The following is a 21,337-nucleotide window of genomic DNA, read 5'->3' as shown; positions in this document are numbered from 1 at the left end:
GTGAAATTACAGAAACTTTTCCCAAACAATCCAGGTTGGAAGATTCATGGAATCAGGAGGAAATACAGTAAGCAGGGAGGAAATCCTCCAACTAGCATTACCAGAAAACTTAAGCATTTTGGGGAAATCTTCCCAGATTTCCCAAAATTCTCAGAAATTCTGTTTGGAGGATTCATGGAAGGAATAAGCAGGGAGGGAATACTCCAACAGGAAATCCTCAAACTGGGATACCTGGAAAGCCTGGGAAACTACCCTGATATTCCCAGATTTCCAGAAATCCCGGGAGGAGCATTCCCAGAATCAGGGAGGAATAAGCGGGGAGGGATTCCTGCATCTGTGATTCTTATCAAATCTGGGAATTTGGAGAAAGTTTCTGGAAATTTGTAACACTCGTCAGTCAACAGCATGAGACATTGGGCTCTATTTTTGTCTGGCGCTAAGGAGACGCATGTGTCAAATGAACATTAGTTTGTAATTTCATCATGTAAAAACTGCCATTTTCCAGCCCTAATGCCAGGTTTGGCAATTTACCTGTATGTCTAACGTTGAGCTTGCTTGCGCTGAGGGGTGGCAATATTTGAGGCGTGGCTGTAGCCCTTTACACTCGTACCCGTATATGGGTTGAAAATTGCCTATTTGGATACGTTTAAGTATCTAAATTAGAACACCGTGGCTGTACAGTAACATGCTATACATGATGTCAGAGCTCTCGGTCTCCACTTCACAGCTCTGTATGGGTTTTGACTGACAGCCATTCTGAACTTGGGCACTGCACATGACAAGAAGTTGCCCTCATCCAACCTGCTAGTTTGCACAGTTTGTTATCTGAGTGAGAGAAATGTAAAATGTAAGGACGCGGGTGCAACTTTCACTGGGGACGCAGGGGGTCATGTCCCCCCCACATTCTGCATTTGCATTTTTGTCCCCCCCCCCAGTTGTATCATTGCAATGTGACACAAAATCCAGCAAGGCTGTGTTTTAGGACCACACGGACACCACAGAGCGGACTGACAGGCTGTGTGAAGGCAAAGCTTCTGGAAGCCTGGCTGGACTAGCACGGGAGAGTTGAGCATAGTTCAGTGTGTATGTGTTGTGCTTTTTCACCAAGTTGTAAAAGAGAGCATAGCAGAAAGTGGCTACTCTTTAGTTGACTGATGTAGCTGGGAAGGTAACGGCTGTTTAACTTAACAGAAAAAAATGAAACTAGTGTTTATTCGCAGTGCTCAGTAGTAATGTAACTGACATGTAATGTTGTCTAATGTTTCATCCCGTCTCGGCTGAGGTGAATGAATAAGCTACGCTAGCTAGTAGCAACCACAGCCAGATCAGCTCTAGCCTCTAGTTATCTAGATCAGCTCTAGCCTCTAGCAGCCAGATAGCAATATAAGGTGGCTATTATTACTATCGGACAGCTGTTGTTTGTATGGAAATGTTTTGTAGCCTTTTGTTTTGTCCCATTTCAGAACAGAAGTAAATTCACTTGGCTAGCTTTCGCCTGTTGATATATTGTTAGAGAGAGAGAGCTGGCCAAAAGTTGGCTAATGTTAGCTAGACATGAATCAAACAATGAAACCATTGGTTAAACGTTTGAAGACTGCACTGAAAAAATGTCAGAACATCAATATGAGTTTTATTGGTCAGTATGGCAATGTAACGTTATTGATCTGTCAGTTTTCCTAACTAAATCCCTACTTTTCACAGTGATACAGTAACAAACAGCTCTAACATTACAGGCTTCACTGTCATGGTAAACAGTAGTAGAGGTCAGCCAGGACCGATTTCTTCATCCCCACCTGCTGGCTTTCTGTTCGACTCCCACCCGCTACCACCAGAACTGGTCCAACTGCAGTCCCGAAGTGTTATTTTAGGCTTATGTGTGACACAGCTCACTTGGCAGCCATGGTCCCAGCACTTTTTGTGGCCTACAGCCAATATCAAATGCACAAAAAGAACTTAAGAAATAGGTTACCAGAGATTCTCACATGGCCCTTATATTGTATTACTGGGCTATATCAGCCAATATGCTAGATGTAGTTTGAAGAGAACAGAGTTGGAGAGACTTGAACTTTCTCTTGAGCTATTTTTATAGCCTACCTTTTAGGAGTGGGAAGATTTTCAGACTGGAGAAATAAGGGTGATCAATATTTAGGCCTATTCCGAGGCAATGTAGTAAACTATAGCCTAATAATGGGCCTATTTAGGAAGTACATTTCTTTGGAAAGATAACTGCTCCGTGCTTCAACGCCCATGTATACATAGGCTATAGCCTACTACTCTATTTAATTGAGACCACATGCACACCTGACCTCACAGGGATGGCTACTGACCTGGAAACAGCAAGAATGACGATAGCGACACTTGCTTCATTTTGCATAGTCCTATAGGATACAGCTTCCCTTTTCGAAGGACGATTTACAGGCAGAGACAAATAAATGGGTTATTATTGAAAATGAAAAGGTGCAATGCTCGCTCACCATAGTAGCCTAACCTATGTGCGCATTGTGCCTTTTCAATGATGAATCCATTTTTTGATTGAACCTCGACTCACGTTGGTTGAGCCACTTCTTTCCATTATCAATATTTATATATAGACACCATAGTAAACTAACTGCCATGCGATTCTCTGCCCATGTAGTCAACCTACTCTATTTCAATGAGACCACACATACTAGGCGCACTTGAACTCTCACGCCCAACTAGGAGAGGTAGGAGACTATGAGAGCTACTGTAGTTGAAACAGTGAATTTTGAGTGTATAAATAATGAGAAGAATACGTGCTTTCAATACAATATACGTGCTTTTAATGTATGCTAACGCATACAAAGCAGAAGGATTATAGTTTCCAATTAATCTGTGGGACAACACAAATATTTTCATCCCGAAGTCATCTGTCCCACCAACCGCTCCTACCTGCAGCAAAAAAAAAAGGCATCCTGCAGGAATGCAGCCCTCTAGTGCAGTCAGTACACAACATTTTACTCATCATGTCTTAGCAGGATCAGATGGTGACAGGGGTCACAGCAGGGTCAGACAGCCAGGGAAGACCAGAGCTCGGATGATTTTTTTAACAATATCAGTGAATGATAAAAAGATGGGTAGACCTACAGTAGCTACAGGACAGCAGCTAAAGCTACAATCTGGGATCTGGGAATAATGGTCATTTCAATTATTTAACCATTGATTCAATTCTTGGATAATATAGTGTATAAATATACACCAAGATAATTCTTTGTCATGCCTCATTTTAGGAGGACCAGATGGTGACAGGGGTCTCAGCAGGGTCAGATTTCCAAACTGTATTAAGGATTGATAGAGGAAGACCTGGTATAGTGGCTTGCAAATGTATTCATCCCCCTTGGCGTTTTTCCTATTTTGTTGCATTACAACCTGTAATTTAGATAGATTTTTATTTGGATTTCATGTAATGAACATACACAAAATAGTCCAAATTGGTGTAGTGAAATGAAAAAAAAGAAGGGAAAAGTGGTGTGTGCATATGTATTCACCCCCTTTGCTTTGAACCCCCTAAATAAGATCTGGTGCAGACAATTTCCTTCAGAAGTCACATAATTAGTTAAATAAAGTCCACCTGTGTGCAACTAAGTGTCACACATACATATAAGTGTCACACATACATATATATACACATATATATATATACATATATACTGTACATCTGTTCTGAAAGGCCCCAGAATCTGCAACACTACTAAGCAAGGGGCACCACCAAGCAAGCGGCACCATGAAGACCAAGGAGCTCTCCAAACAGGTCAGGGAGAAAGTTGTGGAGAAGTACAGATCAAGGTTGGGTTTTAAAACATATCAGAAACTTTGAACATCCCACGTAGCACCATTAAATCCATTATTAAAAAATTGAAAAAATATGGCACCACAACAAACCTGCCAAGAGAGGGCCGCCCACCAAAACTCATGGACCAGGCAAGGAGGGCATTAATCAGAGTCGCAACAAAAAGACCAAAGATAACCCTGAAGGAGATGCAAAGCTCCACAGCGGAGATTGGAGTATCTGTCAATTTGGACCACTTTAAGGCGTACACTCCACAGAGCTGGGCTTTACGGAAGAGTGACCAGAAAAAAGCCTTTGCTTAAAAGAAAGAAATAAGCAAACACATTTGGTGTTTGCCAAAAGGCATGTGGGAGACTCCCCAAACATATGGAAGAAGGTCCTATGGTCAGATGAGACTAAAATTGAACTTGTTGGCCATCAAGGAATATATCTGATGCAAACCCAACACCTCTCATCTCCCCGAGAACACCATCCCATGTTTTTCATCCCATGTTTTTCATCGACAAGGACTGGGAAACTGGTCAGAATTTAAGGAATGATGGATGGCGCTAAATACAGGGAATTTTTTGAGGGAAACTGGGACTGAGGTTCACCTTCCAGCAGGATAATGACCATAAGCATACTGCTAAAGCAGCACTCGGGTAGTTTAAGGGGAAACATTTAAATGCCTTGGAATGGCCTAGTCAAAGCCTCAATCAAATTGAGAGTCTGTGGTATGACTTAAAGATTGCTGTACACCAGCGGAACCCATCCAACTTGAAGGAGCTGGAGCAGTTTTGCCTTGAAGAATGGGCAAAAGACTTCCAGTGGCTAATTGTGTCAAGCTTATATAGACATACCCCAAGAGACTTGCAGCTGTAATTGCTGAAAAAGTGGTGGTGGGGGGGTGAATAGTTATGTACGTTCAAGTTTTTTTGTTTTTTTTGTCTTATTTCTTGTTCGTTCCACAATAAAAAATACTTTGCATCTTCAAAGTGGTTGGCATGATGTGTAAATCAAATGATACAAACCCCCTATAAAAATCCATTTTAACTCCAGGTTGTAAAGCAACAAAATAGGAAAAATGCCAAGGGGGGTGAATACTTTCGCAAGCCGCTGTAGAAGCTATTGATGATAATTACTGGATACAGATGTGTTTGAATGCCCAGTCATGTTCATATAATCTCAGACATAAATTACTGCAGTGTAAGACCATCCATAGAACATACTATACGCCAGTGAAACTGAATATCATGCACTCAGAGATGTAATTCCGCTGCTGGGGGTGTAAAACACAAAGGGGACATATATTTGCATATGTCATGTTCTTCTGAAGGCTGGCTGAAGAGTGTCTTATTTTATCTCAGTATGTACATATTCTCCCTCTCCCTGTGTTTGTTTGCTTGGAAATGTTGATACCGGAGACTTATCTATAGAAATTGTCTAACAAAGCATTTATAGCGGCTAAGTAATGCATGCCATTATTTGGAAGATAGGTTATCCTTCCACAATGTCAAGTTATGTATCACTAGATTTGATTTATTACAACATTAAGCGTATACTGGGCAACTTTCATAAGGCCTCGATGCCTTATATGGAATACAGTACGAGTCTGTATTGAAAACATGCCCAGGTGAGATACCTATTTAGGCAATCCCTGGTCTGCCGTCCTGTGGGTTGTCTCTCTGGCCTTGGCTTAACAGACCCAAAACCAATAATGAATGTTTCACGAAGATCCTAAAGCTGAGTGGGGTGTGTTGAGGCGCTGTAGGATGGTGGACCCCTAGAGACAGGACGGGTCGACCCAGCTATATTGTAAAAATAGTCAAAAGAGCTCTACAGTCCTAGTAGTCCAATGAGATTAATTACATGAATGATTTGTTTTTACTGTGTGTTAATGTACAGTTGAAGTCGGAAGTTTACAAACACAATGATGTCATGGCTTTAGAAGCTTCTGATAGGCTAATTGACATAATTTGTATTTGTGGATGTATTTCAAGGCCTTCCTTCAAACTCAGTGCCTCTTTGCTTGATATCATGGCAAAATCAAAAGAAATCAGCCAATACCTCAGAAAAAAATGTAGACCTCTACAAGTCTGGTTCATCCTTGGGAGCAATTTCCAAACGCCTGAAGGTACCACGTTCATCTTTACATACAATGGTACGCAAGTATAAACACCATGGGACCACGCAGCCATCATACCACTCAGGAAAGAGACACGTTCTGTCTCCTAGAGATTAATGTACTTTGGTGCGCAAAAGTGCAAATCAATCCCAGAACAACAGCAAAGGACCTTGTGAAGATGCTGGAGGAAACAGGTACAAAAGTATCTATATCCACAGTAAAATGAGTCCTATATCAACATAACCTGAAAGGCTGCTCAGCAAGGAAGAAGCCACTGCTCCAAAACCGCCATTAAAAAAAGCCAGACTACGGATTGCAACTGCACATGGGGACAAAGATCGGGATTTTCGGAAGAAATGTCATCTCGTCTGATGAAACAAAAATAGAACTGTTTGGCCATAATGACCATCGTTATGTTTGGAGGAAAAAGGAGGAGGCTTGCAAACCAAAGGACACCATCCCAACCTTGAGGCACGGGGGTGGCAGTATCATTTTGTGGGGATGATTTGCTGCAGGAGCGACTGGTGCACTTCACAAAATAGATGGCATCATGAGACAGGAAAATTACGTGGATATATTGAAGCAACATCTCAAGACATCAGTCAGGAAGTTAAAGCTTGATCTCAAATGGGTCTTCCAAAGGGACAATGACTCCAAGGATACTTCCGAAGTTGTGGCAAAATGGCTTAATAAGGACAACAAAGTCAAGGTATTGGAGTGGCCATCACAAAGCCCTGACCTCAATTTCACAGAAATGTTGTGGGCAGAACTGAAAAAGCGTGTGCAAACAAGGAGGCCTACAAACCTGACTCAGTTACAACAGCTCTATCAGGAGGAATTTTTTGCTTCATTTTTGTTCCAAATAGAGTCTGCATATTGGGTTGTGCAAAAACGCAGGAAATTAGCTTTACATGCCACAAAACAATTATTTGGGGAGTACCCCCAGCCAGGTTATGTCCCCACCACTTATGAAACCAAAGTGGCACCCCTGTATTTTAAAAGATGAGAAGTTTTTAAAGATTTTTACAATAATAAATATTGTTTTGATGTCACAAGCCAAACACCCATTAGTCCAAATGTGCACTTCACATTTCCATATTATAAATCTCATGTAATATACAGGGTCAATGTTTATGATCACTATGTTGATTGTACAGTAACAAGATGGCATGGCGTTATTCCCTGGGTTGTCTTGAACATAATGAGCCTGTGTTTGTTGTATTGCGAAGAAGATTTGCCTTGGACCACATCTGAAGACACTCATTACTCCATTCTATGCGCTCCAAAATTACTGTCTACTTCTCTGAATTGCCTAGCGAAAGCTTAACACTGTACGATCATATTTTATAATTTAGCTAGTGATGTTGGCAAGCTTTCAAATTATGCCCACTTGACCCAGATTGTGATTTATAATGGACAGTTTTTGGATTGCGTAAACAAGCACAGTAGTGGTGTAAAGGCAAGGGTGCAGGGCTGTGTTCCAAAGAAAACAACTACAAGTTTGCTTGCTCTAGTTCCTCAGCTGGGAGAGCTCCATAAAGCACCTTATAGTTGAAGACTCTTCTTTTAGTCATAAAAGGGCATTGAAATGACTTAGGAACTGTGCACACTTTGGAGAGGTGTGTGGCCACTTGGAAACTCTAGTTAGACCACTCACTCAAACACTTGCCAGGTTTTTTTTCTTATGTTGCACCTACCCCACATTTTTCTAGAATATTCTTATCACGTTACTGAATGTATCCAGAGTATTTCCAGATTTTGTTGTCAACAAATGCGGTGAAAAGTACAGTAAATGTAAAAGGCACATAAAATCAACAGCGTTTGGATTTAGTCCTGTGTCAGGAAAAGTGTTGTATTCTCACCTTTAGTCCAACATTTTCCCATAATCTCCAAATTGTACACTTTTAATTGCTACCATGGTTATGCATATGCTTTCCATATTTTTCTGGAAGAAACATTTCAATGTAGCCCTATCCATATATGCCAGTTTCCACAAGAGTAAAGGGTTAAAAACAAGTTCATGCAGCTCTAATGGGTAGTTTTAAGACCTAGAAAAAGCCGTTCTTAATGGTAAATCAGTTGATAATGGCATGGATTTTGAGAGTGGAAGCGCAGCCTATCTAGCCATGACTCACAGTGCCCATGGAAGAAAAGATGTGAATATCGTATTAGAAATATAAGAAACGATTGGCTCCCCCCATTTTGTTTAATTTGATTAAAAACCAAGCATAACCTACCTTCCTCTTGGTCAAGGCTGGTTAAGCAGCATCGTTTTTCTTTAACCCTAATGCTTTTTCATTGTTCACTATTTACATACCTGCATTTTGTTTGTTCAAGAAGGTTACCCATCCCCATTTTCAAAGAGTGCCCCTCGTCCGAAAACCAAAGACAAGCTCCTCTAAACTATTGTATTAATTTGTCCTATAATGCCATATCAAAGGCCGCAAACATATTTAACATTTGAATTGGAGTTGATGACAATGCAACACACAAAAGACCATAAATACACAACTTGAAGCAACCACATATGGAGCCTGTTCTAATTGGTATGTGAGGGGCCAAGCCTTGAAAGACCTACAACTAACTAGTTTATTCATCAAAATCCAGGCTTTTGACACCACCAGCTACTGTGTCCATTATTCATTTGTGAATATAGCAAAAATATTTCTGGCACAACCCTGAACCTACAACGCTACCGCCAGCGCTAAGATTTACCATTGTGTTTGGTTTGTTAAAATAGAGCCCATTGTCTGCAGCCAAACAGACAATAGCGGCTGCGGCCATATTAAAGCCCCCACTGGGAAGCCAGGAGACAGACAAGGACGTCACATGACCACAAACAAGCTAATCACAAAGCAGAAGAATTAGAGGAAGCATTGCCACACAGTCAATCAGCAGCAAGGCAAGCTAGCTAGTGGCCAATAAGGGAGGTTCAACTTACAGTACCATAGAAGGGGGGCCTAGAGGGGTGGGTGGGGGATGGAAGGGGCTATTCCTGTACCAGCATTATATCTTAACATCCTCATTGCTTCCGTAACCGTCGAAAACCTCACTACACGTGGCTAAGTTTTGGGTGCTTGGGGAAGGGCTGGGGCTGTGGCCGGGACTATAGCCAGGACTGTAGCCTGGACTGTGACTGGGTTGAGGGCTTGTTCTGGGGTTGGAGCAGCTGGGTTGGGGGCTGCTAGGGGTTAGGTGGTGGGGGAGGTGGTGGTGGTTTGGGTGGTGGTGTTCAGACGTCGGTGCCTCCACCTTCATTCGCTTGGCCTCGTTCCGGGACTTGTAGCAGAACTCAATGAGGGCCACCAGCATGGCCAGGCCCAGGCCCCCCACGAGGATATAGAAGACCCCCGCCACGTTGCTCAACGACAGGGCCTGAGACGACTTGTCCTGGGGCGGTTGGAGGAGAGACACAGGGCAGACAGGCAATCAGAGACGTGGCTGTGGTGGGGGGCTGAGAACACACACACATGCAAACATACTCACATTCCTACTCATATATACAGTGCCTTCGGAAAGTATTCAGACCCCTTGACTTTTTCCACATTTTGTTACGTTACAGCCTTATTCTAAAATTGATTAAATAAAACAATTTCCTCAGCAATCTACACACAACACCCCATAATGAAAATGTGAATACAGGTTTCTATAAGTGTTTGCAAATTTATAAAAAACAAAACCATATATACCTTATTTACATAACTATTCAGACCCTTTGCTATGAGACTCGAAATTAAGCTCTGACCGAGCTCTAGAGTTCCTCTGTGGAGATGGGATAACCTTCCAGAAATACAAGCATTTCTGCAGCACTCCACCAATTAGGACTTTATGGAAGAGTGGCAAGACGGAAGCCACTTCTCAGTAAAAGGCACTTCTCAGTAAAAGGCGCGACAGCCCGCCAAAAGCCCCCTAAAGTACTCTCAGACCATAAGAAACAAGATTCAACTGGTCTGATGAAACCAAGATTGAACTCTTTGGCCTGAATGCCAAGCAACACGTCTGGAGGAAACCTGGCACCATCCCTCCGGTGAAGCGTGGTGGTGGCAGCATCATGCTGTGGGGATATTTTTCAGTGGCAGGAACTGGGAGACTAGTCAGGATCGAGGCAAAGATGAACGGAGCAAAGTAGAGGTCCTTGATGAAAACCTGCTCCAGAGCACTCAGGACCTCAGACTGGGGCAAAGGTTCACCTTCCAACAGGACAATGACCCTAAGCACACAGCCAAGGCAATGCAGGAGTGCTTCAGGACAAGTCTCTGAATGTCTTTGAGTGGCCCAGCCAGAGCCCAGACTTGAATCTCTGGAGAGACCTGAAATTAGCTGCGCAGCAATGCTCCACATCCAACCTGACAGAGCTTGAGAGGATCTGCAAAGAAGAATGGGAGAAACTCCCCAAATACAGGTATGCTAAGCTTGTAGCTTCATACCCAAGAAGACTCAAGACTGTAATTGCTGCCAAAGGTGATTCAACAAAATACTGAGTGTAGGGTCTGCATACTTACATAAATCTGATATTTCAGTAATCTAAACTGTTTCTGGGGTATTGTGTGTAGGTTGTTGAAGGAAAATAATGATTTAATCAATTTTAGAATAAGGCTAACAAAATGTGAAAAATGTCAAGTGATCTGAATACTTTCCGAATTCACTGCACCAGGCAATTATATTACACATTACAACACACATGCACAAATACATAGTTGACTAATCTAAAACACACACAAACACACTTTGCCAAACTCACACACACATATATATATACACTTTCCAGTTCAGACCTGCTCTTGCTTTCAGCTCTGTGGCTACTGCTACAGCTGATATCACCATGATGTTCCCATGCCAACCAATCTAATGATGTCTTGATAAAGTGTGACTATGACATTTTTACAGCAATTAAGGAGGAAAACAATTATTCTAAATTCACTAGCTGCCTAAATGACTCAGTTAAAAATGTCCTTGGTCTCCACTATCAAGTAGCTCCCTCGCCCTCTGTTATCTCTGCTTATAGTCATTGTGTAATTAGACGCTGTGATTTAAGACAAAGGGTGCAGCTCTTTCACGTTTCTTATATCCCACTTTTCAGGTTAGTCGCCTGCTCCTAAAGGGGAGGCTTCCTTGTCAAAAGGAATCTGTTTAGGTTTGAGATTTTACGAAATGCTGCCTTGCATCTTATCTACTGCTGATTGGAGTGTGGGAGAGTACTTTCAAACAAGTCTTCAAAACTTGAGATCTACTTTTTAATTATACATGACAAGGAAATACAACTGACAAGTACTTTTGACCCTAAGGTGTTTACATGCTGCTTTGTTGAGGCAGGAGTTCTCTTTACATGATTGAGTATTACCCAATGGATAAACTTACTAGAACCAATCTAGAGTGGGCTAGAATGACTGGTATACTATTCATAGAAGTGGGCTAGAATGACTGGTATACTATTCATAGAAATATAATAGAGTTTACCAGTCAAGGTAAGAGGTTCCATGCCTGTTCCACTCATTCTACTTCTATGATACTAATAATCTACCGTGACATTACAACTGCACAACTTTAATACATGCACTGCTAAGTGCACTACTAAGTATACACTACTAAGTGTGGCACAGATACAGGTGACAACCATATCAATGTGATCCTGCAGGTCTCACCATTTCATGCATTGCTGTGCTGCTGCTATCACTGAATTGTGAGCATGTCTTCTAGTGGGATGTATTGTATCCCTCAGGCTACACCTTAAGTCTCTCTCTGTCCTATCTTTGTGTGTGTATGTGTGTGTGTCAGCCAGCCTACCTGCTCTCCTGCATCCCTGTCCGTCTGCCTGGCTACCTGCCTGCCTCTCTGTCTGCCTGCCTCTATCTGCCTGTGTCTGTCTGTCTGCCTTCCTACCTGCCTTTCTACCTGCCTGCCTCCATGCTTGTCTGCCTATCTTCCTATCTGTCTGTCTGCGGTGGGGTTCATCAGTGTGACAGAACAGTCAGTGAGGAGGTGTGGTCCCAGGACTTGCAGGAGACTGACCTTACTTCCTGAGGCCGTGGGTCCACACTCGCCCTTATCGTACCACCATTTGTTTTTCAGCTTGTCTAAGACGCCTGATTCACTCAGTTTCAACACGGCTAGGTTTACTGGAGTTCTTCGAAACCGCACGTGTGAGGTCGAGGGGTCGGGGAGGGGTCAGGGGGGGAAATAACATAAATAACATCATAGGACATGTTATTTTATGTTATTCAGTCAGAAATGTAAAGAGCCCATACAGAGCACTTAACAGCTGAAAGTGACGGAGACAGGGGCCCCATTGGTTTACATGTCTCTATGCTCGTGGTAGTGGAGAGGGGGCTAGGGGGTTGGTTTATGGGTGCCTGAGGGGCTGAGCACTACAGAAATATACATGGGGCCCCCACTGCATCGCTTTCTGGAACGGGCACATACTGCCGAGGCCTATCTCACAACAACCAATCAGAGGCTAATTACTGTGAAGCTACAACTATTGGCTGAATTTTGTACCAAAGTCAACAACAATAAAAATAAAAAACAGAATTAAAAATATATATATTTATCTGTTTTTTAACTATGGAAGTCATATTGAGATGTACATCTCTTTTTCAAGTGAGCCCCGTGAAGGACAACTTCACGTTTCGCCATAAGATGCTGTACATTTATGGCAGGCACAATGTAGTGTTTAGTGGGACTACACAATGTGACTGACTTCAAGGTATCTTCAAAAATTATTCACTTAAGCTTTAGGTTACAAATAGGTGAACAGTATTAACATCTACCAAAAGCGAATATTTGTGGTTTGACAGTAATCGCTCTCAACTCGTCCAGAACTATAGTATGTGCCACTGTGGCACGTCACAACGCCACTGTTGGTCACACGATGGGTGTCGCCCCGGCAGATGCACCTGTTACCACGAGAACAGTTTTACCCAATCGGCATGGGGCTGACACAAGGATGGCTAACCTTCTCGCCACCTCCGCCGCTGCCACACTCTCCCTTGTCGTACCACCACTTGTTTTTCAATTTGTCCAACAGGCCTTGTTCATTCAGTTTTAACACTGCCAGGTTAACTGCGCTTCTTGAAAATGATAAAACATATTTGGGTGAGTGAAGGTGAGTCGATAGCATCCAATTGGGGATAGGAGGGGGAAAGGGGGGATTATAAAGGGGGGACAAGGGTGGAAATAGGGGTGTGTTAATGCTCTATCTGTAACAATAAACCCTCACTCCCTCTCCCACCCTCCCTCTATACACAAACAGGTGAACAATAACTTCCACTTAAGACACTTTGAGACTGTATCATTTTGACTTAAGTGGAAGTTAGTATTTGCCTCAAAGATAGGACCCTCAGTTACAGAACGGACAAACCTCTCGTTGGGACTTGGTTCACTTCAAAGTTTGTTCCAAGGAAACTAAATTGAAGTAAATTAAACTTAAATCTCTATTTGTTTCCTTGGTTGTATCCCTGTGGCCTTTGTTTTTCTGTACATTACCTGATTGATGGTTAAACTCCATTACACATGTTGTGTGTCCAAAATAGCACCCTATTCCCTATGTAGTGCCCATAGGGAAAAGATTGTGTAGTAACATCATTTTGATATATATTTTGATATATATTTTGATTCAGAGGAGTAAAACTTGCATCAAGAGAGATTTGTCCACGTGCATTCAGTGCATTTCAACTGTACTTTTCAGGAATATCAGGTACACATTGACAATGAGAGACAGAAATGTAGCTTAACTGACAGCAACATTATTAAAATAAATATTTCAGTAAAAGCTGATGAGAAAAAAGAAAAATGTGATTAAACGTCACCTTGTTTAACCTTGTTTAACCTTTTAGGGTCACTTTAGGGTTAATGCCTTGTGAAATAGCTGCTTAGTCTGACATAGCCACTCTGCATGCTGATTTGTGAGTTTCCATGGTGACAACCACAGAAGTGACTGACAGAAGATAGTGGGCGGGTTCCTCTGCCCAGGCATTGCTGATGCCTGCCCGATCTTACAATGCCTGGATAGCAATGTTCCCTCTAAACTGCGCGAGTATGTGGCCACGCACTTCCTCCAGGACTGCAGCGGAGAGACACAAGAGACTGAACTTCACTGAGTTCGCCCCATTAGTTCGCACGATATAGATCAACGTTTTTTCTGTGATCGAATCAACATTATATCAGCCCCTTTTCAATGCAACAAAACAAAACAAATCTAACTTTGTAAGAACGAGTCTGTGATTTTGTTGTAGACAGAGCCACCCGTGAGTGAATGTGCTCTTCAGATCAGTTCAGATCAGAGCACAGGGCCACGCCTATGCACATTTGCTCATATTCTTTGCTAGTTAGCGAGTTATTAGCAGAGTTATAAATAAGTATAGGTCAGCAATGGGGAGTTACTGCTTCCAACGAGGGCACAAAATGTGTAGGCTACATTTCAATGTGTTTGAAAAGCTAGTCAGGTAAAAAACGTATGTCTTAATTAAAGGGGCAGTGATGTATTTTGAGACAGGTTGGAATATGCAAATAAGCCTATTGGCAGAGGGGTAGCCTACATTGTCTAATTCTCTGTATGATAATAATAACACATTTTATTTTGTATTATTATACAACACAACACAAGACAATGCAATGTACAGTCACCTATTTGGCCCACAGTCTTACAGACCAAGTAAAAAAAATCATGAATTAATGGCATGCCCTTCATAATGTAAAAACGTTTTTAAGTCTCATGCAATAGGCCTGCATTGAACACCACATAGAGGCTACTGTAGGCAACATCAAAGAAATCGAAAGCTATTTCCACGTGAAAATATTCTGGGATTCGCTCCATTGGTTTTGTTGGTAGGCCTACATTTTGCTCAAATAGCCAATAGGCTACTGTCTAAAACTGTAAGGGTACAGTCTCAGTGTTCGGAAGTTCCACAACATTTTCACTCACAAGACCTAACAGTTGCTCAGTGCCCCAAATAATTTGGGGGAACATTGATGGATAGGTATTTTAAAGTATCAGCGAACCACATCGTATGTTAGAGCAATCTGTCTGTTGATGACGTGACACGCAATCATTGGTTGATGCATGCAACGTCCGAGCCGGGGGAACGCGACTGATAATTTAACAAAATAAAAATGGCCGCCATCTGGGACTACCGTGATCTGTCAGTGACTCCTCTAGCTGAAAACAGTCGGTAAATCCCGTACCAGTCGTTGTTTACATTGCAAACCCATGTCGTTGCCTTCTAGAGAAGCTCGTCAGTGGAATTTACAGGATTGGAGTTGGATTCAGATGAGTTTAGTGGCAATAGTGTGTGTGTGTGTGTGTGTGTGCGCATATGTTCCAAGCAAAGTGCATGCCCAGCCCACCTCAGTATTCCCCACTTTCCAGACATTATTTTCCTGTTTTTGTGGGGTGTTAGTTCACTTGTCACATAATTGTTGCTAGATGAATTTATTTAAAAAGAAAACCAATGCACAGTCTCTTGCTTGTACAAAGCACTATTTCCTGTTGATGTTATGATGGCTGAAACACACTGCTATAATCCAGTGGATTTAGATGTGGTTTATCCTAAGAGCGTTGAGTATCTCACTCCATTATGCAGCTGTTATATTTATCAGAACCGTGTTTATGACCTTTTATCAATCCTGACAACCGTTGGTACTGTGCGCACACACAGACACACACACACTCAATCTAGGCTTTATTACATTTTTCAATTCCTTTCAGTATGAGCTTGCTCCCATTGTTTTGATAGATGAGAGTTTCTAGTTTTGGCGAAGTGAAACTAACTCCCCGTGGTGAGTGGGAATGATATTGTATTTTTCGGCAGGCCTGTAAATTCCACTGTGTATAAATCAGCTCTAGAGTCCAGCCAAGTCAGACAGGACTGAGCATTCACATCACTGATATCCCACCATCTCATATGAAACTTACTATGCCTGCATCCCAAATAGCACTCTATTGCCTATGTAATGCAGTTATGGTTGCAACATTCCAGTAATTTTCCCCAAATTCCCAGGTTTTCCAGAAATTCCAGTTCGTGATATTCACAGATTCCGGGGGGAATAAGCAGGAAATCCAGGAATTTGGGGAAAGTTAACAGAATTCTGCAACATTGGTCATAGTAATACTTAAGAATAATATTAAGGCGTATCAACATGCTGTTTTGACTCCTACTGGCACACCAACATAAAGCTGCACAAACATTACCTGGCAACAAGGAAGTAGAGCTGCAACAACAACAACTGTTGCCATGACCGCATGCCACGCCACACCAAACACAAATGTAAAAGCCACTACACCTTCATGAACATGAAAAAATTGTCCCAAACCAAACTCACCATAACTCAAACTTAACAAAAAAACAAGTGTTAGATGAGCGTTATATGAGCGTTATATGAGCGTTACTATACATGTTCAGGCAGCACGCCAGGGAAGGTGGAATAACATAACAACACGCACAGCTTGGACATATTGTTATACCACTCCACCCACCTTAACAGTGAACCCTTGGGGGTGGCCACTCCGTATCCTTTGGAGTCCAGGTTTCCGCCGACCTTCATGGTGTCGCAGGGCTTCCGCTGTTCCGTATACTCGTTCATGGTTGACTCCAATAGGAAAGCGTACTTCCCTTTGCTCTTCCGCACACGTACAACCCCCTCCTGGGTGTTCTTGGTAAACACAGTCGGTTCGGCCGACTTCATGTAGCCCCACATCTTCTCGTAGACTGCGATCTTTGACCTCTGTGGTTGGTTTGGGGCAGATCAGGGGAGGGGTGGAGGAGGGTGGAGAGAGCATAGAAAGAGCACAGCCAAGTAGAGACGAGGACATGGAGGGGTTAACGTATAGTACAGAGTTACTGGTGGAGGAGCGAGTGTGGACTGAAAACAGTTACTGTAAAAACTCCTCCCTGAGTGAACGAGTTGAATGATCTGACCAGTATGGTGTCATGCGTGTGTTTGTGTGTGCCAGAGCTGATCAGTCCAGTACTACTTACCCTGAATTCTCATACTATATTTTTCTTTCTAGTAGCTGGGTCGTTCCACCAATTCGGAGCCTTTTCAGAAGTGTAACTTGGTCAAAAGAAACTTTCTGTCATAAAGAGCACATGTTCAACTTCATAACAAAAACATGTTTTCCCATCTCAAGACGGTAGACCTTAACATTTGTACCCACATACGGGTTGAACATTTCCGGTTTGGGCACTAATAAGTGGCTGTACAGTAACATGCTCTGCATTTCACAGCGCTGTATTGGTTTTGACTGACAACTGTTCTGAACTTGAGCACCGCGCGCGTGACAAGAAGATTGCCCCGTCCTTCCCGGTAAATTGCACATTTGTTGTTGTCTGAGTGAGGGAAATGCTGCACATGAAGATGACTCAATGTATTTTGAAAGATGAGATGTTGAGGATTATAATCAGTACAGCTTTGATGTCATACAATCTTACAGTGTTAGGCTTTCACAAGGCAATTCAAAGAAGCGGATGGTAATTTTGGTGCTGCATAGGAAGGAGGCATGAGTGCATTCAGGTGCGTGTGCATTCTTCGCTATAAACAAACACTGGCTCATTCTGTTCAGAACAACCCAGGGTATGATGCCATGTCATACAAGCAAGCCAAACACCCGTGAGTCCAAATGTGCACTTCACATTCCCATATCATAAAACTCACATCGTATACAGTGTCAACGTTTATGATCAGTGTTTGGTGTACAGTTACAAGATGACATGGCGCCGTAACCTGGGTTGTTCTGAACAGATTGAGCCTATGTTTGTTTATAGAGAAGAACATTTGCAGGGCACATGCATCTGAATGCACTCATGCTACCCTTCTATGCACACCAAAATTACCATCAGTTTCTTTGAATTGCCTTGTGAAAGCCTAACACTGAAAGATTGTATTTAATAACTTAGCTAGTCACGTTGGCAATAGAACAAACACTCAAATCATGCCCACCTGACCCAGAATGCGATTTATAATGTACCGTTTTTTAAATTGCGTAAACAATACCAGTAATTGTGTGACGTTGGGAATGCAGGGTTGCATTCCAAATGAAACAACTACAAGTGTGCTGGCTCTAATTCCTCCATGGCACAGTTAGGAGAGTTTTTAAAAAAGTACCTTCTAGTAGAAGACACTTCTTTGAGTCATAAAATTGCATTGAAATTGTTTAGGAACTGTGGAGAGGTGACATTTAAAAAACATTTCTAGCCCGTCTATCTGGGTAAGAGGGATGACGTGTTATGCATATTAAACATCTACAATCCAAAATTAAATATAGAATCAGCTTTCTATTTTGCAACAAAGCCTCCTTCACTCACGCCGCCAAACATATCCAAGTAAAATTGACTATCCTACCGATCCTAGTCTTCGGCGATGTCATTTACAAAATAAACTCCAACACTCTACTCAGCAAACTGTATGCAGTCTATCACAGCGCCATCCGTTTTGTCACCAAAGCCACATATACCACCCACAACTGCGACCTGTATGCTCTAGTCAACTGGCCCCCACTACATATTCGTCGCCAGACCCACTGGCTCCAGGTCATCTATAAGTCTTTGCTCGGTAAAGCTCCGCCTTATCTCAGCTCACTGGTCACGATAACAACACCCACCCGTAGCACGCGCTCCAGTAGGTATATCTCACTGGTCATCCCCAAAGCCAACACCTCCTTTGGCCGCCTTTCCCTCCAGTTCTCTGCTGCCAATAACTGGAACAAATTGCAAAAATCGATGAAGCTGGAGACTTATATTTAAACACTAACTTTAAACATCAGCTATCTGAGCAGCTAACCGATCGCTGCAGCTGTACATATCCCATCTGTAAATAGCCCATCCAATCTACCTACCTCATCCCCATATTGTTTTTATTTACTTTTCTGCTCTTTTGCACACTAGTATTTCCAGTTGCACATTATCATCTGCACATGTATCACTCCAGTGTCAATTTGCTAAATTGTTTTTACTTCGCTACTATGGCCTATTTATTACCTTACCTCCTCACGCCATTTGCACACACTGCATATAGACTTAAAAAATATATATATTGTGTTATTGACTGTATGCTTGTTTATGCCATGTGTAACTCGGTGTTGTTTTTGTCGCACTGCTTTGCTTTATCTTGGCCAGGTCACAGTTGTAAATGAGAACTAGCTTACCTGGTTAAATAAAGGTGAAATAATAATATTTTTTGTTATTAAAAGAAATGCTCGATCCTCTCAGTTTTCCACCTGAAAATTGCCAAAAAGAGTAGAACCAGCTTTTGAAAGAAATATTTTAAAAGGAAGAGTTTCACCATATTAATAAAAGAGTTAAATTCACGTAACAGGGTTGACCTTAAAATGAGGGACAGACGTAAATGAATCACTAATCTGCAGAAATTACTGCCAAAGCAACAAAATAACTAGTACTTTTTAATGATGGTGAAACTTAGATACATTTAGGGATTAAGTGGTTGAAATCTTCCTAGAAGTGACACAGGGTTGACGGAGGGACATGTCAAAATGCAGAATTTTGGCACTTCAGATATCCTTTATTTAAATTAAAAATCAGATGAATTGAATTCTCCATGTGGTCTATATTAAAGTCACTTAATTAAATATAACAGGCTTTTAAAATGCAATATTGGTGCACAATTATTTCTTAAAATATCAACGCCACTTTTCGTGGAACGACGCAGCTACTAGCTAAAACATTTTATTCCTACATACACAAATAGTCTATGAAATAGGACAAGGCCATAATATGAGAATTCAGACACAGCTTGTATCCAGTCCAGTACTATACTCACCCTGAAAAACTCTTTAGTGGAGCCGGAGTCTAGGGTGCCGTAGGCTATGTCTGTCTGTTTAGCCAGGTCTTCAGCACTCTCTATGGGCGACACCATCCTCTCTACTGTGAGGAAAGCAGCCAGGTTGGCCGTGTAGGAGGAGATGATGATGAGGGTGAAGAACCACCACACACCACCCACGATACGCCCAGATAGAGACCTGGGGAAGAGAGGGAGGAAGAGGAGGAAGGAGAGGAAAGGAGGGAGAGGAGGGGAGAAGGGAGAGGACGGGTAGAAGGAGGGAGGATAGGATGGAGAGGAATAAGGGTGCCATAGCAGGAGGTGAGAAGGAGAAGGAGTGAAGGAATAGGAGAAGAGTGAGAAGAGTAGGGGGGTGTGATAGAGCGCAGAGTCCATCAATAACAAAAAATAATTATGAATCAACACAAATCCACAAACTATATCAAGTCGTGAGAGTGAATTACAGACAACGTTATAGGTGACCTGTGTGGTAAATCAGTTAGAGCTGCTGACCCTGCCACATGTATTCCAAAGTTGGCATGGGTTCAAATCCAGTCCACTGCCCTTCTGACTTGCAATCTTTATTGCCTCCCCTTAACTGTCCTTTCTCAATAAATAAAAAACCACAAAAATTATAGATCTAAAAAAAGAAGAACTTATACAATGGAACAGGCTCTGAGAGGACACTGACTGCAGACTATCATCCAACCCATTTTCAAATCCACCTTAAGGCAGAGTGGCTCATTAAAACCCAATGTGTTTGTGTGTCAACCAGGTAGTGCGCTGTGGTCCCTCTTTCTTTCTTTCTTTCTTTCTTTCTTTCTTTCTTTCTTTCTTTCTTTCTTTCTTTCTTTCTTTCTTTCTTTCTTTCTTTCTTTCTTTCTTTCTTTCTTTCTTTCTTTCTTTCTTTCTTTCTTTCTTTCTTTCTTTCTTTCTTTCTTTCTTTCTTTCTTTCTTTCTTTCTTTCTTTCTTTCTTTCTTTCTTTCTTTCTTTCTTTCTTTCTTTCTTTCTTTCTTTCTTTCTTTCTTTCTTTCTTTCTTTCTTTCTTTCTTTCTTTCTTTCTTTCTTTCTTTCTTTCTTTCTTTCTTTCTTTCTTTCTTTCTTTCTTTCTTTCTTTCTTTCTTTCTTTCTTTCTTTCTTTCTTTCTTTCTTTCTTTCTTTCTTTCTTTCTCTCTGTTCATTGGTGGGATGAAAAGAGCTGACGACATCACACAGAGCTCCCTCTGTTCAGCTCTGACACGTCTTGTTTGTTGGCTCAAGGGAGACAGATAACTCACCGACTCTCGAGTGAGCAGGGGAAGGTCGTGAGGAGAATCTCAAACAAAATGGTGCATTGGAGTGAACAAACAACATTCTCTCTCCCCCCTTGGCGTGAACCAAACACAGAGAGAGAGGCTCTATGAAAACCCTTCAGTTCCTGTTGTTTTATCACACTAATTGCCTTTTCACACTATTTCACACATGCAGACCTGAACCAAGCCGGCACTACCGTGCCGACCTGAACCTTTCCTTCCAGCATGCAGCGACTATGGTGGATGTTCCCCCAGGTCAGCTCTGCTCAGTAATGTGAAAAGGGTAAAAAAAGGGCAGATTCCACCTCAGTCAATGCTATAGTGTCTCCACATCACTTACCCCTGTTCCCCTTGTCACTTAG

The 21,337-nt window shown here is 42.1% G+C and overlaps 1 protein-coding gene across 4 annotated transcripts in view; it reads right to left on the bottom strand.

Annotated features, from left to right (window-relative positions):
* Window positions 1–21,337, bottom strand: part of LOC118391761 (glutamate receptor 4) — a 157,722-nt gene that overhangs the window by 3,558 nt on the left and 132,827 nt on the right. The window contains exons 12-15 of one of the 4 annotated variants that reach the window (XM_052457711.1): window positions 19,683–19,881; window positions 16,384–16,631; window positions 11,922–12,036; window positions 9,165–9,302 (exon numbers count right to left, since the gene is read on the bottom strand). In XM_052457711.1, the coding sequence (XP_052313671.1) occupies window positions 9,165–9,302; window positions 11,922–12,036; window positions 16,384–16,631; window positions 19,683–19,881 (700 nt within the window). Of the gene's footprint in view, window positions 1–7,461; window positions 9,303–11,921; window positions 12,037–12,864; window positions 12,980–16,383; window positions 16,632–19,682; window positions 19,882–21,337 lie in introns of those variants that run through there. The other 3 variants (XM_052457710.1, XM_052457709.1, XM_052457712.1) reach the window with 3 other exon arrangements.

The sequence above is a fragment of the Oncorhynchus keta genome, chromosome 12 (genome assembly GCF_023373465.1).
Source record: "Oncorhynchus keta strain PuntledgeMale-10-30-2019 chromosome 12, Oket_V2, whole genome shotgun sequence".
Taxonomy (NCBI): domain Eukaryota; kingdom Metazoa; phylum Chordata; class Actinopteri; order Salmoniformes; family Salmonidae; genus Oncorhynchus; species Oncorhynchus keta.
The sequence above is the reverse complement of the archived record's forward strand: the minus strand, read 5'-3'. Positions and strand labels throughout refer to the sequence as shown.